This window comes from Cololabis saira, chromosome 10, assembly GCF_033807715.1.
Source record: "Cololabis saira isolate AMF1-May2022 chromosome 10, fColSai1.1, whole genome shotgun sequence".
NCBI classification, from domain to species: domain Eukaryota; kingdom Metazoa; phylum Chordata; class Actinopteri; order Beloniformes; family Belonidae; genus Cololabis; species Cololabis saira.
The window spans coordinates 982617-996508 of record NC_084596.1 but is presented as its reverse complement, the minus strand read 5'-3'; the positions used below and the strand labels follow the sequence as shown (position 1 = coordinate 996508).

The window sequence follows — 13892 nt, the reverse complement described above, 5'->3', positions numbered from 1 at the left end:
ACTCTGTGCAAAATGAAGGATTTTCTTTGTAAATACACATCATTTCTCTTACTATTAGACGTACAGCTAGCTGTAGTGTCTTCTCCTCATTTGCTCGGGAGTTGTTATGCAGTCCCGCGGCCCCTGCGGCCCACACGTACAAAACAGAATTATTTTTGCGGACCACTAGATGGCACTCGCGGCCCAAGTGTGGGCCGCAGCCCTATGGTTAAGAATCACTGATGTGGACAATCCTCAGGACAATCCTCAGGACATGTGGACAACCTTCAGGACAATCCTCAGGACAAAGGGACTAAAGACCTGCAACACTCGGGATAACTTTGGGCGACGCTGCATGTAACAGACAGCAAACACAATAGGGGGCGGAGCTAGACCTGCTGGCTCTGACGGTCTGAGCATCTCAAAGGTTAGTGTGTCTGATGTGGGCATGTCTGAAACAAACAGATCCCACACCACCAGGGATCCTAGATCTTTTCTCTTTTCTTATTAGAACAAGGCTTGCTGCAATCAGGTGTCTTTTCTTATGGCAATGAAAACACTCACCGTCACCAATGGTTGAACATATATTTTTACACACCAATTTCGAGGTGCGTCTCCGTTCAGCAGTTGGGGATTGTGTAACTTTTAGAGGAAACACATTTTTATACGTTATAACAGGGGTAGGGAACTCTGGTCCTCGAGATCCATAGTCCTGCATGTTTTGGATGTCTCCTTGCATCAACATACCTGATTCTAATTAATGATCGTCATCAGCTTCTCATTCAGGTCTGCACAAGTGTGTTAGTGACACAGTCATTTGTATCTGAAGAAGGGAAACATCTAAAACATGCAGGCCTGCTGCTCTCTAGGACCAGGGTTCCATACGTTAGAATCAAGTTTCTAAAACCTTGTCCATTTGCTTCAGGGACAAGTTCATAGGCGTGCAACACCGTTCTTTTCAAGTTAGCACTGCAACGGCAGAGACCAACACTAATTTAGTGCAGTAGCCATGCGCTCAAAGGAGCCAAAATAAGAGTCAACGTCTGACCGAAACGAAGGAACTAACGTGGTGTGTTTACTGACGTCAACGTGTGTGCGTTGAGGTGACGTAGCTATGGAAACGGGTCAACTCATGGTCAACTCTTTTCAAGAGCTCTGATCTGGAGATGCATCACTTGCACTAACAGCTCTTTGTTGCGTCTCCACCTCCTGAATATGAAAGGGTTAAGCGGAGATCTTCGGGGGGACAGACCTGGTTGAGGTTCAGAAACTGGATCAAGGTCCACACTGGATCACTGAACACTTGAGCAACCTCTGCTACCTTCTCATCCATATATCCATATATACTGATGAACAATATAACCAGACAATCAAGGCTGCTGGACAATTATCAATAATCCACTTTAATAGTAGAAGCATGTATACTAACTTCACAAAAATCAAACAGTACTTAAGTCGCTTCACACAACCATTCAACATAATTACCATATCAGAAACATGGATTGACGAGGAAAAAGGTGTGGACTTTGGGATAGAGGGTTATGAATTTAATTATATAAATAGGAAATGCAAAGGTGGAGGAGGAGTAGCTGTCTATGTAGATAGTAACTTGAACTATAAGGTGATAGAAAATATGACAACTGTGATTGATAATTTAGTAGAATGTTTAACAGTTGAAATATGTATGGAGAATAGTAAAAATGTATTGATTAGTTGTATATATAGAACACCAGATACTAGTATTGCAGTTTTTAATGCCTGGGTAGAAGAAATGTATACATTAAATAATCAAAAAGTACTATTTATAGCTGGTGATACTAATATTGATCTTTTGAAATCAAGCAATCATAGAATGACAGAGGCATTTATTAACACAATGTATAGTTTAGGTTTACATCCAAACATTACTAGACCCAGTAGGATTACATCCCATAGTACTACATTAATAGATAATATATTTACTAATGATATAGATAATAAGACAAGGAGCGGGTTATTAATTAATGATATAAGTGATCATTTACCTGTGTTTACTCTATATGACTGCAATTGTAAAAAAAATGTGTTAGAACCCAAGCTGGAATTTAGAAGAGTAAAAACAGAGGAAGCCATCAATGCACTTAAAAATGACTTAAATGCACAGGATTGGGAATCTTTATATACAGAAAATGATATTGATAGAACATATGACAATTTCTTAAGAATATTTAAAATAATATATGATAAGAACTGTCCAATAAAACAGTATAACAGAAAACATAATTATATAGATCAACCGTGGATCACTAAAGGACTGCAAAATGCATGCAAAAAGAAAAACACATTGTATAGATAATTTATTAAAAGAAGAACTAAGGAGGCAGAAGATAAATATAAAAAATATAAAAACAAGTTAACTAATATTATAAAGAGATGCAGGAAGGATTATTATAGCAAACTATTAGATAACAATAAAAATAATATTTAAGGAATATGGAATATATTAAATAGTATTATTAAAAATAAATCTGGACAGGTGAATTACCCACAATATTTTATTGATAAGGACACTAATGATTATAATATGGATGAGGTAGTTAACAGCTTTAATAACTTCTTTGTGAATGTAGGACGTGGCTGAGAATATTCCTGATCCTGTGACATCTGAAGAATACACTGACAATATTATAGAAAGAAATCCATGTTCAATGTTTCTTTCAGCAGTAGAGGAGAGTGAAATTATAGATATTGTTGATAACTGTAGTAATAAAATGTCCACTGACTGTAATGATATAGATATGAAACTAGTAAAGAAGATAATCAGAGGGATTTCTAAACCACTAACATACATTTGCAATTTATCATTTCAAACCGGTAAATTTCCTGATGGCATGAAAATAGCTAAAGTGATACCAATATTTAAAGCTGGGGACAGACACAACTTCACGAATTATAGACCTGTTTCTTTACTTCCTCAAGTCTCCAACATTTTAGAAAAACTTTTCAACAATAGATTAGATGCATTCATTGAAAAACACTGTCTACTCAGTGACAGTCAATACGGATTTAGAGTAAACAGATCAACAGCTATGGCATTGATGGATTCTATTGAGGAAATAACGAATTCTATAGATGAATATAATTATGTAGCTGGGGTATTTATAGATCTTAAAAAAGCATTTGATACTATTAATCATGATATATTATTTAATAAATTAGAACGATATGGGATTAGAGGAATAGTGTTAAATTGGGTGCAAAGTTATTTAAGTGATAGGAAACAATTTGTGAAGTTGGGTGAGTCTGTGTCTACATGCTTGAGCATTGCTTGTGGGGTCCCACAGGGGTCAGTACTGGGTCCAAAATTGTTTATTTTATATATAAATGATATGTGTGATGTATCTAAGATCTTGAAAATGGTAGTTTTTGCAGATGACACAAATATATTTTGTTCTGGAAAAAACTTACAGGAGCTATTGGACAAGGTCACATCTGAATTATATAAGTTAAAAAGGTGGTTTGATAAAAAATAAATTGTCGTTAAATCTGGCTAAAACTAAACTAATGTTATTTAGTACAAAGTACTAAATACAGTTAGATGGTGTTGAAATTGAGAGAGTTTCAGAAAACAAATTTGTTGGGGTAATAATTGATGATAAAATTAGCTGGAAATCTCATATAAAATATACACATAACAAATTATCTAGAAGTGTCTCAGTTTTAAATAAAGCTAAGCACTTATTAAATTATAACTCACTACGCATGCTGTACTGTTCCCTGGTATTGCCATACTTGAACTACTGTACAGAGGTCTGGGGAAATACTTATAAATCATCACTGAATGTATTAACTATACTCCAAAAACGAGCTATAAGAATAATACATAATTCTGGATATAGAGATCATACTAATAGACTATTTTCAAATTCATATCTTTTAAAAATTAAAGATATTATTGAATATAAAACTGCCTTGATAATGTATGAAGCAAGACACAATCAACTCCCTAGGAATATTCAGGGGATGTTCTTTGATAGAGAAGGGGGGTATAATTTAAGGGGGGAATTAAATCTAAAAACCAGAGTGGCTCGGACAACACTTAAAACGTTCTGTATTTCAGTATGCGGAGTCAAGCTATGGAACAGTATAGATGTAGAACTCAAGCAATGCTCAAGTGTGAACCAGTTCAAAAAAAGATATAAAGAATGCATTATTATGAGATATAGACAGGAAGAGTTACATTAAAAAAATAGCGTGTTAGATAGTTGAATTTGTATGATGTATGTATGTTGACCAGTATACTGTATGATATATGCCAAAGAAAGGTTCTACTTAAATGCATAATGTATAAAGTATAATGTATTGCTCCATGGTGTATATTGAGTATTATATGTGTATGTATGTATGTATGTATGTATGTATGTATGTATGTATGTATGTATGTATGTATGTATGTATGTATGTATGTATGTATGTATGTATGTATGTATGTATGTATGTATGTATGTATGTATGTATGTATGTATGTATGTATGTATGTATGTATGTATGTATGTAGGTGTATGTGTATATGTATGTATGTATGTGTATATGTATATGGCTTAATTTAGGGTGGCAAATTATGTTTTGTGTTGTGGATAACCGGGGCAGGGCTAAATACGTTTTTTTAAACTTCCCTGCTCCATTTCGAGCATGCAGAAAAGGAAAAAAAAAAAAAAAAAAAGCCAGTGAGGCATGTTTTTGTTTATGATTTTTATGATTTGTGTTATACTATATTTATCATGATTATTATTTAACTATTGTTCTTTGGTTTAAATATATTTGTATATATATATATATATTTTTTTAGCATGTTCGAAAATAAAGTTTTTCATTCAGTTTTTCATCCACCCCGTCTACGGCGGTAGACGTTTCTAACATCCTCTCAGACGTTAGCTGCTCTACTTCAGCTTTGTCAGAGCGTTTGTCCGGTTCTTCCTCTACCGACTTTTTTGTCTTAAACTTAGACTGTTTTCTGGTAAAATAGCACCATATCTGGTACATTACTGTCTTTATTTCAACACTCGCTCATTTTCTCTTCCGTAACTTTCACTGTCACCAATCACCGATACATTTTCTGTCCGTTAGCCTCCGTTAGCATCTTAGCATGGGCTCTCCGTCTCCCACCGTTTCAGCGACACACCCGTTGAGAAACCGACCCTGGTGATTGGAGACTCTATTGTGAGACTCTATTGTCTCACCTACGGTGTTGAAACTGATGGTCTGTTGGTGTCACCTGTAAACTCCCTTTTATCCGACCATTACTTAATAACGTTTGAATTTAATTTTGTTGATGTTGAAGTGCAAAATAGGAGGTATTATTTTAGCAGATGTTTGTCTGATGAAGTTATTGTTAAATTTAGGGAGGCCATTGCTTATCTTACGACAGTGCGAAATAGTGATGTAGTCGAGGCCAGTGACCTGGGTTCTACCTCTGCAGATGTTGATTTCCTTGCTAGTAACACTGCTGATTTGTTGCATTCAGCTTTAGATGAAGTTGCTCCTTTGAAAAGGAGGGTTTCTAGCCACAGGAGCTTAACTCCCTGGTATAATTCAGATATCCGCATGTTGAAACAAAACGTGCGTAAAATGGAAAGGAAGATAGATAGATAGATAGATAGATAGATAGATAGATAGATAGATAGATAGATAGATAGATAGATAGATAGATAGATAGATAGATAGATAGATAGATAGATAGATAGATAGATAGATAGATAGATAGAAAGATAGATAGATTTATTATAGTACCCTTGGGTAAATTTGGTTCACAGTGAGTGCCTCCTCATACAATATAAAACCATACACTCAACAACACAGGATAAGATAAAGTGACAACAGTGCTTTGGCTAAAAGAACAAAGAACAAGAAGGGCGGCCCCAAGATAAGAATCAAAATAAGTTAAAACATCAGTAGAAAAAAAAAAAAAAAAACACTAAAATATTAAAACCAAGCAAAGGGATAAAAAAGTGGTACTCTTGTAGGTCTGTAGACTCTTATCGTGAATGGAAAGATATTCTAATAGTATATAAAAAAGCCATTCGCAAAGCCAGAACAGCTTATTATTCAACGTTGATAGAGGATAACAAAAGTAACCCACGTTTTCTGTTCAGCACTGTAGCCAGGCTGACAAAGAGTCACAACTCTGTTGAGCCGTGCATTCCTGCAGCTCTCAGTAGTGAGGACTTTATGGGCTTCTTCAACAGTAAAATCATGAGAATTAGAGAAGAAATCAACCAGCCGGTTGTGGGCGTTTCTTCAGCTTTAGCGACTTCCCTAGGCTCTGACTTGTCTCTAGACTGTTTTGATCCTATAGACCTCCCTGAGCTGACCTCACTCGTTAATAGAGCTAAGTCAACCACATGTATGTTAGACCCCATCCCGACTCGACTATTCAAGCGTATTTTTTCTCTTATTGGTACGACAATACTGGACCAAATTAACCTATCCCTAAGTTTAGCATATGTACCACAGGTTTTCAAAGTCGCAGTAATTAAACCTTTACTTAAAAAACCTTCTCTTGACCCAGACACCTTAGCTAATTATAGACCAATTTCCAACCTTCCATTTGTGTCTAAAATTCTGGAAAAGGCAGTTTCAAGCCAGTTATGTGACTATTTGTATAGAAATGATCTGTTTGAAGTCTTTCAATCAGGGTTCAGAATGCATCATAGCACAGAGACAGCACTGGTTCGAGTCACGAATGACCTCTTTATGGCCTCAGATAAGGGATTAGTGTCCATACTGGTTCTACTGGACCTCAGATAAGGGATTAGTGTCCATACTGGTTCTACTGGACCTCAGATAAGGGACTAGTGTCCATACTGGTTCTACTGGACCTCAGATAAGGGATTAGTGTCCATACTGGTTCTACTGGACCTCAGATAAGGGATTAGTGTCCATACTGGTTCTACTGGACCTCAGATAAGGGATTAGTGTCCATACTGGTTCTACTGGACCTCAGATAAGGGATTAGTGTCCATACTGGTTCTACTGGACCTCAGATAAGGGATTAGTATCCATACTGGTTCTACTGGACCTCAGATAAGGGATTAGTGTCCATACTGGTTCTACTGGACCTCAGTGCTGCTTTTGACACTATAGATCATGGCATTTTACTGCACAGGTTAGAGCATGTTGTTGGGATTAAAGGGACAGCTCTATGTTGGTTTAAATCATATCTATCTGACAGGTTCCAGTTTGTTCATGTACATGAGGTTTCTTCAGAACAGTCAAGGGTCTGTTATGGTGTTCCGCAGGGTTCAGTGCTAGGGCCAATCTTGTTTAGTTTATACATGCAGCCATTGGGAAGTATAATCCAGAATCACGGCATACACTCTCATTGTTATGCTGATGATACGCAGCTCTACTTGTCTATGAAGCCGGATGAAACAGAACCGTTAGTTAAACTTCAGGCATGTCTTAGGGACATCAAGGACTGGATGTCCAGACATTTCTTGCTTCTAAATTCAGATAAAACAGAGGTTATCATTCTTGGTCCAGAGCATCTTAGGAAGGGATTAGATGGTGTTGCGATGGCTTCCAGTGCAACTGTGAGAAACCTTGGTGTTATTTTCGATCAGGATTTGTCGTTTAAACCATATGTCAATCAGGTTTGTAAAATAGCCTTTTTCCATCTCCGTAATATTGCAAAGATTAGGAAAATCCTCTCGCAGAGTGATGCAGAAAAACTAGTTCATGCGTTTGTATCTTCTAGACTGGATTACTGTAATGTGTTGTTAGCAGGATGTCCAAGTAATTTGCTGAATAGGCTCCAGCTGATCCAAAATGCAGCAGCACGAGTACTGACAGGAATTAGCAGGAGAGACCACGTCTCTCCAGTGTTAGCGTCGCTCCATTGGCTACCCGTAAAATTCAGAATCCAATTTAAAATGTTATTACTTGCGTATAAAGCCCAAAACGGCTTAGCTCCGCATTATTTGCAAGACCTGATAGTGCCTTATGTTCCTGTCAGAGCTCTCCGTTCTCAGAGTGCAGGTTTACTCGTAGTTCCTAGAGTATCTAAATGTAGATTTGGAGGGTGGGCGTTCTGCTATCAGGCACCATTACTATGGAACCAACTTCCAATCTGGGTTAAGGGGGCTGACACCACCTCCACCTTTAAAACTAAACTTCAAACCTTTCTGTTTAGTAAAGCTTATAGTTAGTGTTTAGTAAACCTCTAGCTGGTGTTGGTAAATCTCTAGGTAGTGTAAACTTTAGTGTGTCAGAGTCGCTCCTGTAGTTTCTTGTGCTGGCCCCCCCTTCTCCTCCCTTTTCTCTCTTTTGTCCATGTTGCAGTATCCTTTGCCGGACACCGGAACCTGAAGGTGGTCGTGGGTGGCTTGTAGCTTGCATTACGGAGCACAAGTCTTTCCCTGACCCTGCACCCCAACCTGGGACTTGCTGATTGGGCCGGAGCTTCGGGAGCTGTGTGCTGGCCTGCGGTCCCCACCCCTGGTCATCCCGTTGCTGCTTCCACCTGCCTGCTGTGCTGTTGCCGTCCCTGACCCACCAGTCTGGCCCTCGGCAGGAGGGTCCCCCCTGATGAGCCTGGTCCTGCTCAAGGTTTCTTCCCTCCTAAAGGGGAGTTTTTCCTTGCCACTGTTTGGCTTAAGGTTTTTCTCCCACTAGCGGAGTTTTTACCTGCCATTGTTTATGTAATAACTGCTCGGGGATCATGTTCTGGGTATGGGTCTCTGGAAAGCGTCTAGAGACAACTCTGTTGTATTAGACGCTATATAAATAAAATTGAATTGAATTGAATTGAATTACAGACTACGAGACTGCCTCACTTCTGGAGCCTCTCGTGGTCAAATTAGGAATTTCAAAAGTTGTCCCTTCTGCGTTAGCATCGACTGACGGGTCTGTTGGAATGATGATGTATTCGTTGTCTGTAACATCATTTGCTCTGAAAGAGAGAGATCTCTGCTTCCATCAGCTGAAGAAACTGAAGAACAAGGAACTCTTGAGTTTCTCATTCAGGAACAAAGGAGGTTGTGATTTAAGACTGGGAGCAGTTTGACTTACAGTATAGCTGTCATTCCTGGAGGTCATCACTTCCCTGGAGTCATCCTGGTCCTCAGACGTCACATCGTCATGTGTTTGAGGCTGAATGCTGCAGAAATGGAGAGAACAGAGGATTGGTCTGCAGATGCTTGACTGTGATTGGTTGACAGGTCCAAGTAACAGCTTCTGAAGTCTTGTTGTGAAGAAATAACTCTCTATGTACAGACGGCTGCTTCAGTCATCCACTCAAACGCGTAAGTCAAGGTTTGTGTTATTCACCTTGAACTCTGCATCACAAACCATCTCTGCTGCACCTTAATTGCTTTATTAACGTTCTGTCTCTTCCTCTATTGTTTGTGTTCTGAACAAATCATTACAAACTTCTGAAGTGGATTATTTTTGAATAATTAGCTCTGTTCTGAGCCTCAGCTGAGGATACGGAGTTGCTAATGCTACTGCAAGACCACAACAGCCAACATTAGCTCAGGTTCTGCAAAAGAAACAGACAATGGAAAGAGACAAGAGACGACCCACGGTGTTGAGACTGAGTGGGCTGTCAGTTAGCGCTAGGCCGGGGAGGAAAGCCCAGCCGGCTGAGTTTTGTTTAAAATAGTTATTCTATTCATTTTATTTATTTTTATTGAATTTATCTGTTGCAAATAAAACCTGCCTTCCAATTAATTGCATTTTTCATTGCATTTTTAGCCTAGTTATTTTTGTGGTAGAAGTATCGTATCGGTACTCGGTATCACCAAGTACACAAGTTAAAATACTCGTACTCGGTGTGATAAAAGGGTATCGGGTCGTCCCTACTCTCTGGTCTTGGTCTGGGTTTAGGCGGACTTGTCTCACCTCTGAGCTCCTCGTCCTCTCCTCTGTTCCGGAGGAACTCTCTCGTCCTTCCTCTTCCACTTCCACCTCCACATGCTGCTGCCTTCACACACTTCCTGCCTTCATCTGCAGAGGAAAAAACATCAACTCACCTTTACCTGATACAAGCGGGACAAATGTGTTCTAAAGCCTGGATTAAGGTTCTGTTTTGCGTTAAACCGATACTTTGTTTAGCTTCCGGCTTTTCTGGTCTCAGTGAATCAAAGAGATCGGGACAACTATTCGTTTTGGTGTAAACGAACAACAAAAATGCATGAAAACACCAGTGTTTCTGCTCCGTGTAAACGGGGTCTGAGACTCTGCATGACACTTCCGATTTCAGGCGGGTTTTTCTCGGTGCATTGAAGGTGTAAATCCGTTTCGTCATGTAAAAGTCCCCCCCCCCCCCCGCAGCTTTACCCGCTCTGGAGCTCCTTAATGTCTCAAACAGCTGGAAACAGCTGGAAACAGCTGGAAACAGCTGGAAACAGCTGCTCAGCTGCTCTAGAGGGATAAACACCTTACCTTCAGCTGGTGGACAGAATCCTCTTGAGACCCGGGACAGACCCGTTTCCTGCCCTGATTAAACCTTTACAGTCGCTCACAGCAACTGAACAGCTTCACAATAGATGGGAGTGTAAATAAACCGACTTGAGTTTTCTGAAGTAAAAACGCTCCATCTGACCCTTGAACGCAGACGGACACTATCTAGATCTGTTTCCACATAAGGGAGGAGGAAGCTCCTCCCTTCCCCTTCCTGTTTTTACCTGCTTATTTATTCCTGCTGGACGTGGATGAACTCAGCAAAACAATCCCTGGAATGACCAAGTGAAGAAGTGTGACAGCGAGCTAAAAACCAACGATATAATCAAAGTTTGTCCCTTTAGCTTATAATATGCGTTAACCCTGGAAACCACCCGGGGTCATAAATGAGCCGTAAAAGGGTTAATCCGGGTGAGAGACACCACACAGCTCCGTTTACAGGAAATCACATGAGTCTTTATCAGAGTAGAAGGAAACTGCATGAAGGAGGAACCAAAGAGAAAACTCTGACCCACGACCACCAAGTCAGGACGATCCGTTCACGTCTGAATCCACACACTCAAGTAGAACGGAAGAGAATCAGGGCAGGAGGAAAATAAAAATAATATTTTAGAGGAGGAAGATTTTCTTTTCCTTATGCACTGCAAGAAAAAAGGCAAAATGTTGAGAATAATGTTGAAGTACAATTTCTAGAAAAAAGGCAAAATGTTGAGGAAAAAGTCAAAATTTCGTGAATAAAGTTGAACAACAAGGTTCAGAATACAAGAATTGACTTAACGATATTGATTTGAAACATATCACACATATGCAGTTGCATAACTTCAGAAACGTACCGTTAACGTTACACTCCAAGGATGTACATCCAAGGATGTAGGAATTCTGTCCTCGGACCCAATCGCACGACACCAGACAGGTTCAGGATTTAGCCCAAAAAAGGAATAGTTTATTTTCTCCAAAAATTGCCTCCTTAAATGCCAGCGGGAAAGAAAACTCACTGTAACGAATTACAGGAAAAAAAGTCCTCAACAAAAATCCACAAATATAATCAAAGACTCCAGAGAAACCACGGCCAAGCACACGAGTGAGAACAATGAACTCACAAGGGTTGGCCGGCAGTTCTGACCCTTATATCCTTCCTGGAAATGATCTGATGCTGCAGTTGCGTCAAGGCTCCCGTGTCGGCTCGGCTGCGTCGCCGGGGGCGTCGCTTGGCAAGCAGGTCTCTGGCTGCACTGACTCTGATTCTGCAGCGTGATCGGATTGAGGGGAAACCCCAGCTGGCTGAAAACTAATAGCTGGGGGTGAATACGTCAAAAATCATACCGATTGTGCACTTGGTGACAAGTTTTTGATATTTTGCATGTTAGTTATGGACATAAGGTGTTCAAAAACTACCGCAAACAAATTGGGACGCCCCCTAGTGGCCGCTTTGCAGAAGATTGCCCTCTAGTGGACATAATAATTGCTGCAATTAAATTACTTATTTGCCCTCTAGTGGACAAATACATTACTGCATTAAAATGTATTTTTTGCCCTCTAGTGGACACCTAAGTTACTGCATTAAAATTACTTATTTTACCTCTATTGGACATACAAATTACTGCATTTAGATACATTTATTTGCACTTTAGTGGACACATACATTACTACATTTAAATAATGCATTTAAATGCATTTAATTGCCCTCTAGTGGACATAGAAATTACTGCATTTAAATGCTAGTAATTGCCCTCTATTGGACACATAAATTACTGCATTTAAATGCATTTATTTGCCCTCTAGTGGACATAGAAATTACTGCATTTAAATGCAAGTAATTGCCCTCTAGTGGGCACATAAATTACTGCATTAAAATGCATTTTTTGCGCTCTAGTGGACACATAAATTACTTCATTTAAATGCATTTATTTGCCCTATAATGGAAACATAAATTACTGTTTTTAATTGCATTTATTAGTCCTCTAGTGGACATATAAATTACTGCATTAGAATTACTTATTTGCCCTCTATAAGACATATAAATTACTACATTTAAATGCATTTATTTTCCCTCCAGTGGCCATAAAAGTTACTGTATTAAAATTACTTATTTTCCCTCTAGTGGACACATTAATTACTGCATTTAAATGCATTTATTTGCCCTCTAGTGGACACATTAATTACTGTGTCGCCATTGCCGCAATGCCGTTGCCGTGACGCCATCGCAAACTTTTGGACTTCTCCGTCTCTCCGTCACTCCATTTCTCTGCGGTGCAAAACCCCCAGAGCGCTAGCTGATACTTTGTTTAGCTTCCGGCTTTTCCGGTCAGAGTGAATCAAAGAGATAAGGACAACAAGGGTTTTTCTGGGTACATTGAAGGTGTAACTACGTTTCAACATGTAAATAAAACAACTTTACCTGCTCTGTAGCTCCTTAATGTCTACAACAGCTGGAAACAGCTGGAACAGTTGGAAACAAACAGGTGGAAACAGCTGGAAACAGTTGGAAACAGTTGGAAACAGATAGAAACAGTTGGAAACAGTTGGAAATAGCTGGAAACAGCTGGAAACAGCTGCTCAGCTGCTCTAGAGGGATAAACACCTTACCTTCAGCTGGTGAACAGAATCCTCTTGAGACCCGGGACAGACCCGTTTCCTGCCCTGATTAAACCTTTACAGTCGCTCACAGCAACTGAACAGCTTCACAATAGATGGGAGTGTAAAATAAACCAACCTTTGTTTCCTGACGGAAACGCTCCATCTGAGCCTTGAACGCAGACGGACACTATTTAGATCTGTTTCCACACAAGCTCCTCCCTTCACTTCCTGTTTTTACCTCCTAATTTATTCCTGCTGGACGTGGATGAACTCAGCAAAACAATCCCTGGAATGACCAAATGAAGAAGTGTGACAGCGAGCCAAGAAACAACAATATAATCAAAGTTCCTTTAGCTTATGATAAGCGGTGACCCTGGAAACCACCCGGGTGATAAATGAAATGAAAGGGTTAATCCGGGGCCCACGACCAGAATTAAGGCAGGAGGAAAATAAAAATATTTTAGCGGAGAAAGATTTATTTTTCCTTATGCACTTCGAGAGAAAAGTTGAAACGCCGAGGAAAAAGTCGAAAAGTTATGAAAAAAGTCGACATTTCGTGAATAAAGTTGAACAACAAGGTTCAGAATAACTTACCCTTAACGTTACACTCCAAGTATGTTGTTAGGAATTCTGTCCTCGGACCCAAGCGCACGACACCAGACAGGTTCAGGATTTAGCCCAAAAAAGGAATAGTTTATTTTCTCCAAAAACTGCCTCCTTAAATGGCAGCGGGAAAGAAAACTCACTGTAACGAATCACTGTAAAATTACTTATTTTCCCTCTTGTGGACATAAAAGTTACTGCATTCAAATTACTTATTTGCCCTCTAGTGGACACATATATAACTGCATTAGAATTAATTATTTGCACGCTAGTGGACACATAAATTACTGCAT

The 13892-nt window shown here is 39.4% G+C and overlaps 1 protein-coding gene across 1 annotated transcript in view; it reads right to left on the bottom strand.

The window, feature by feature from the left end:
• LOC133451730 (NACHT, LRR and PYD domains-containing protein 3-like) overlaps window positions 1-11501 on the bottom strand; it is a 66718-nt gene extending 55217 nt beyond the window's left edge. The window contains exons 1-3 of the mRNA XM_061730873.1: window positions 11253-11501; window positions 9859-9963; window positions 9028-9115 (exon numbers count right to left, since the gene is read on the bottom strand). Coding sequence (XP_061586857.1) covers window positions 9028-9115; window positions 9859-9932 — 162 coding nt within the window. The 5' untranslated portion in view covers window positions 9933-9963; window positions 11253-11501. The remainder of the gene's footprint in view (window positions 1-9027; window positions 9116-9858; window positions 9964-11252) is intronic.
• Between the last annotated feature and the right edge of the window lie 2391 nt (window positions 11502-13892).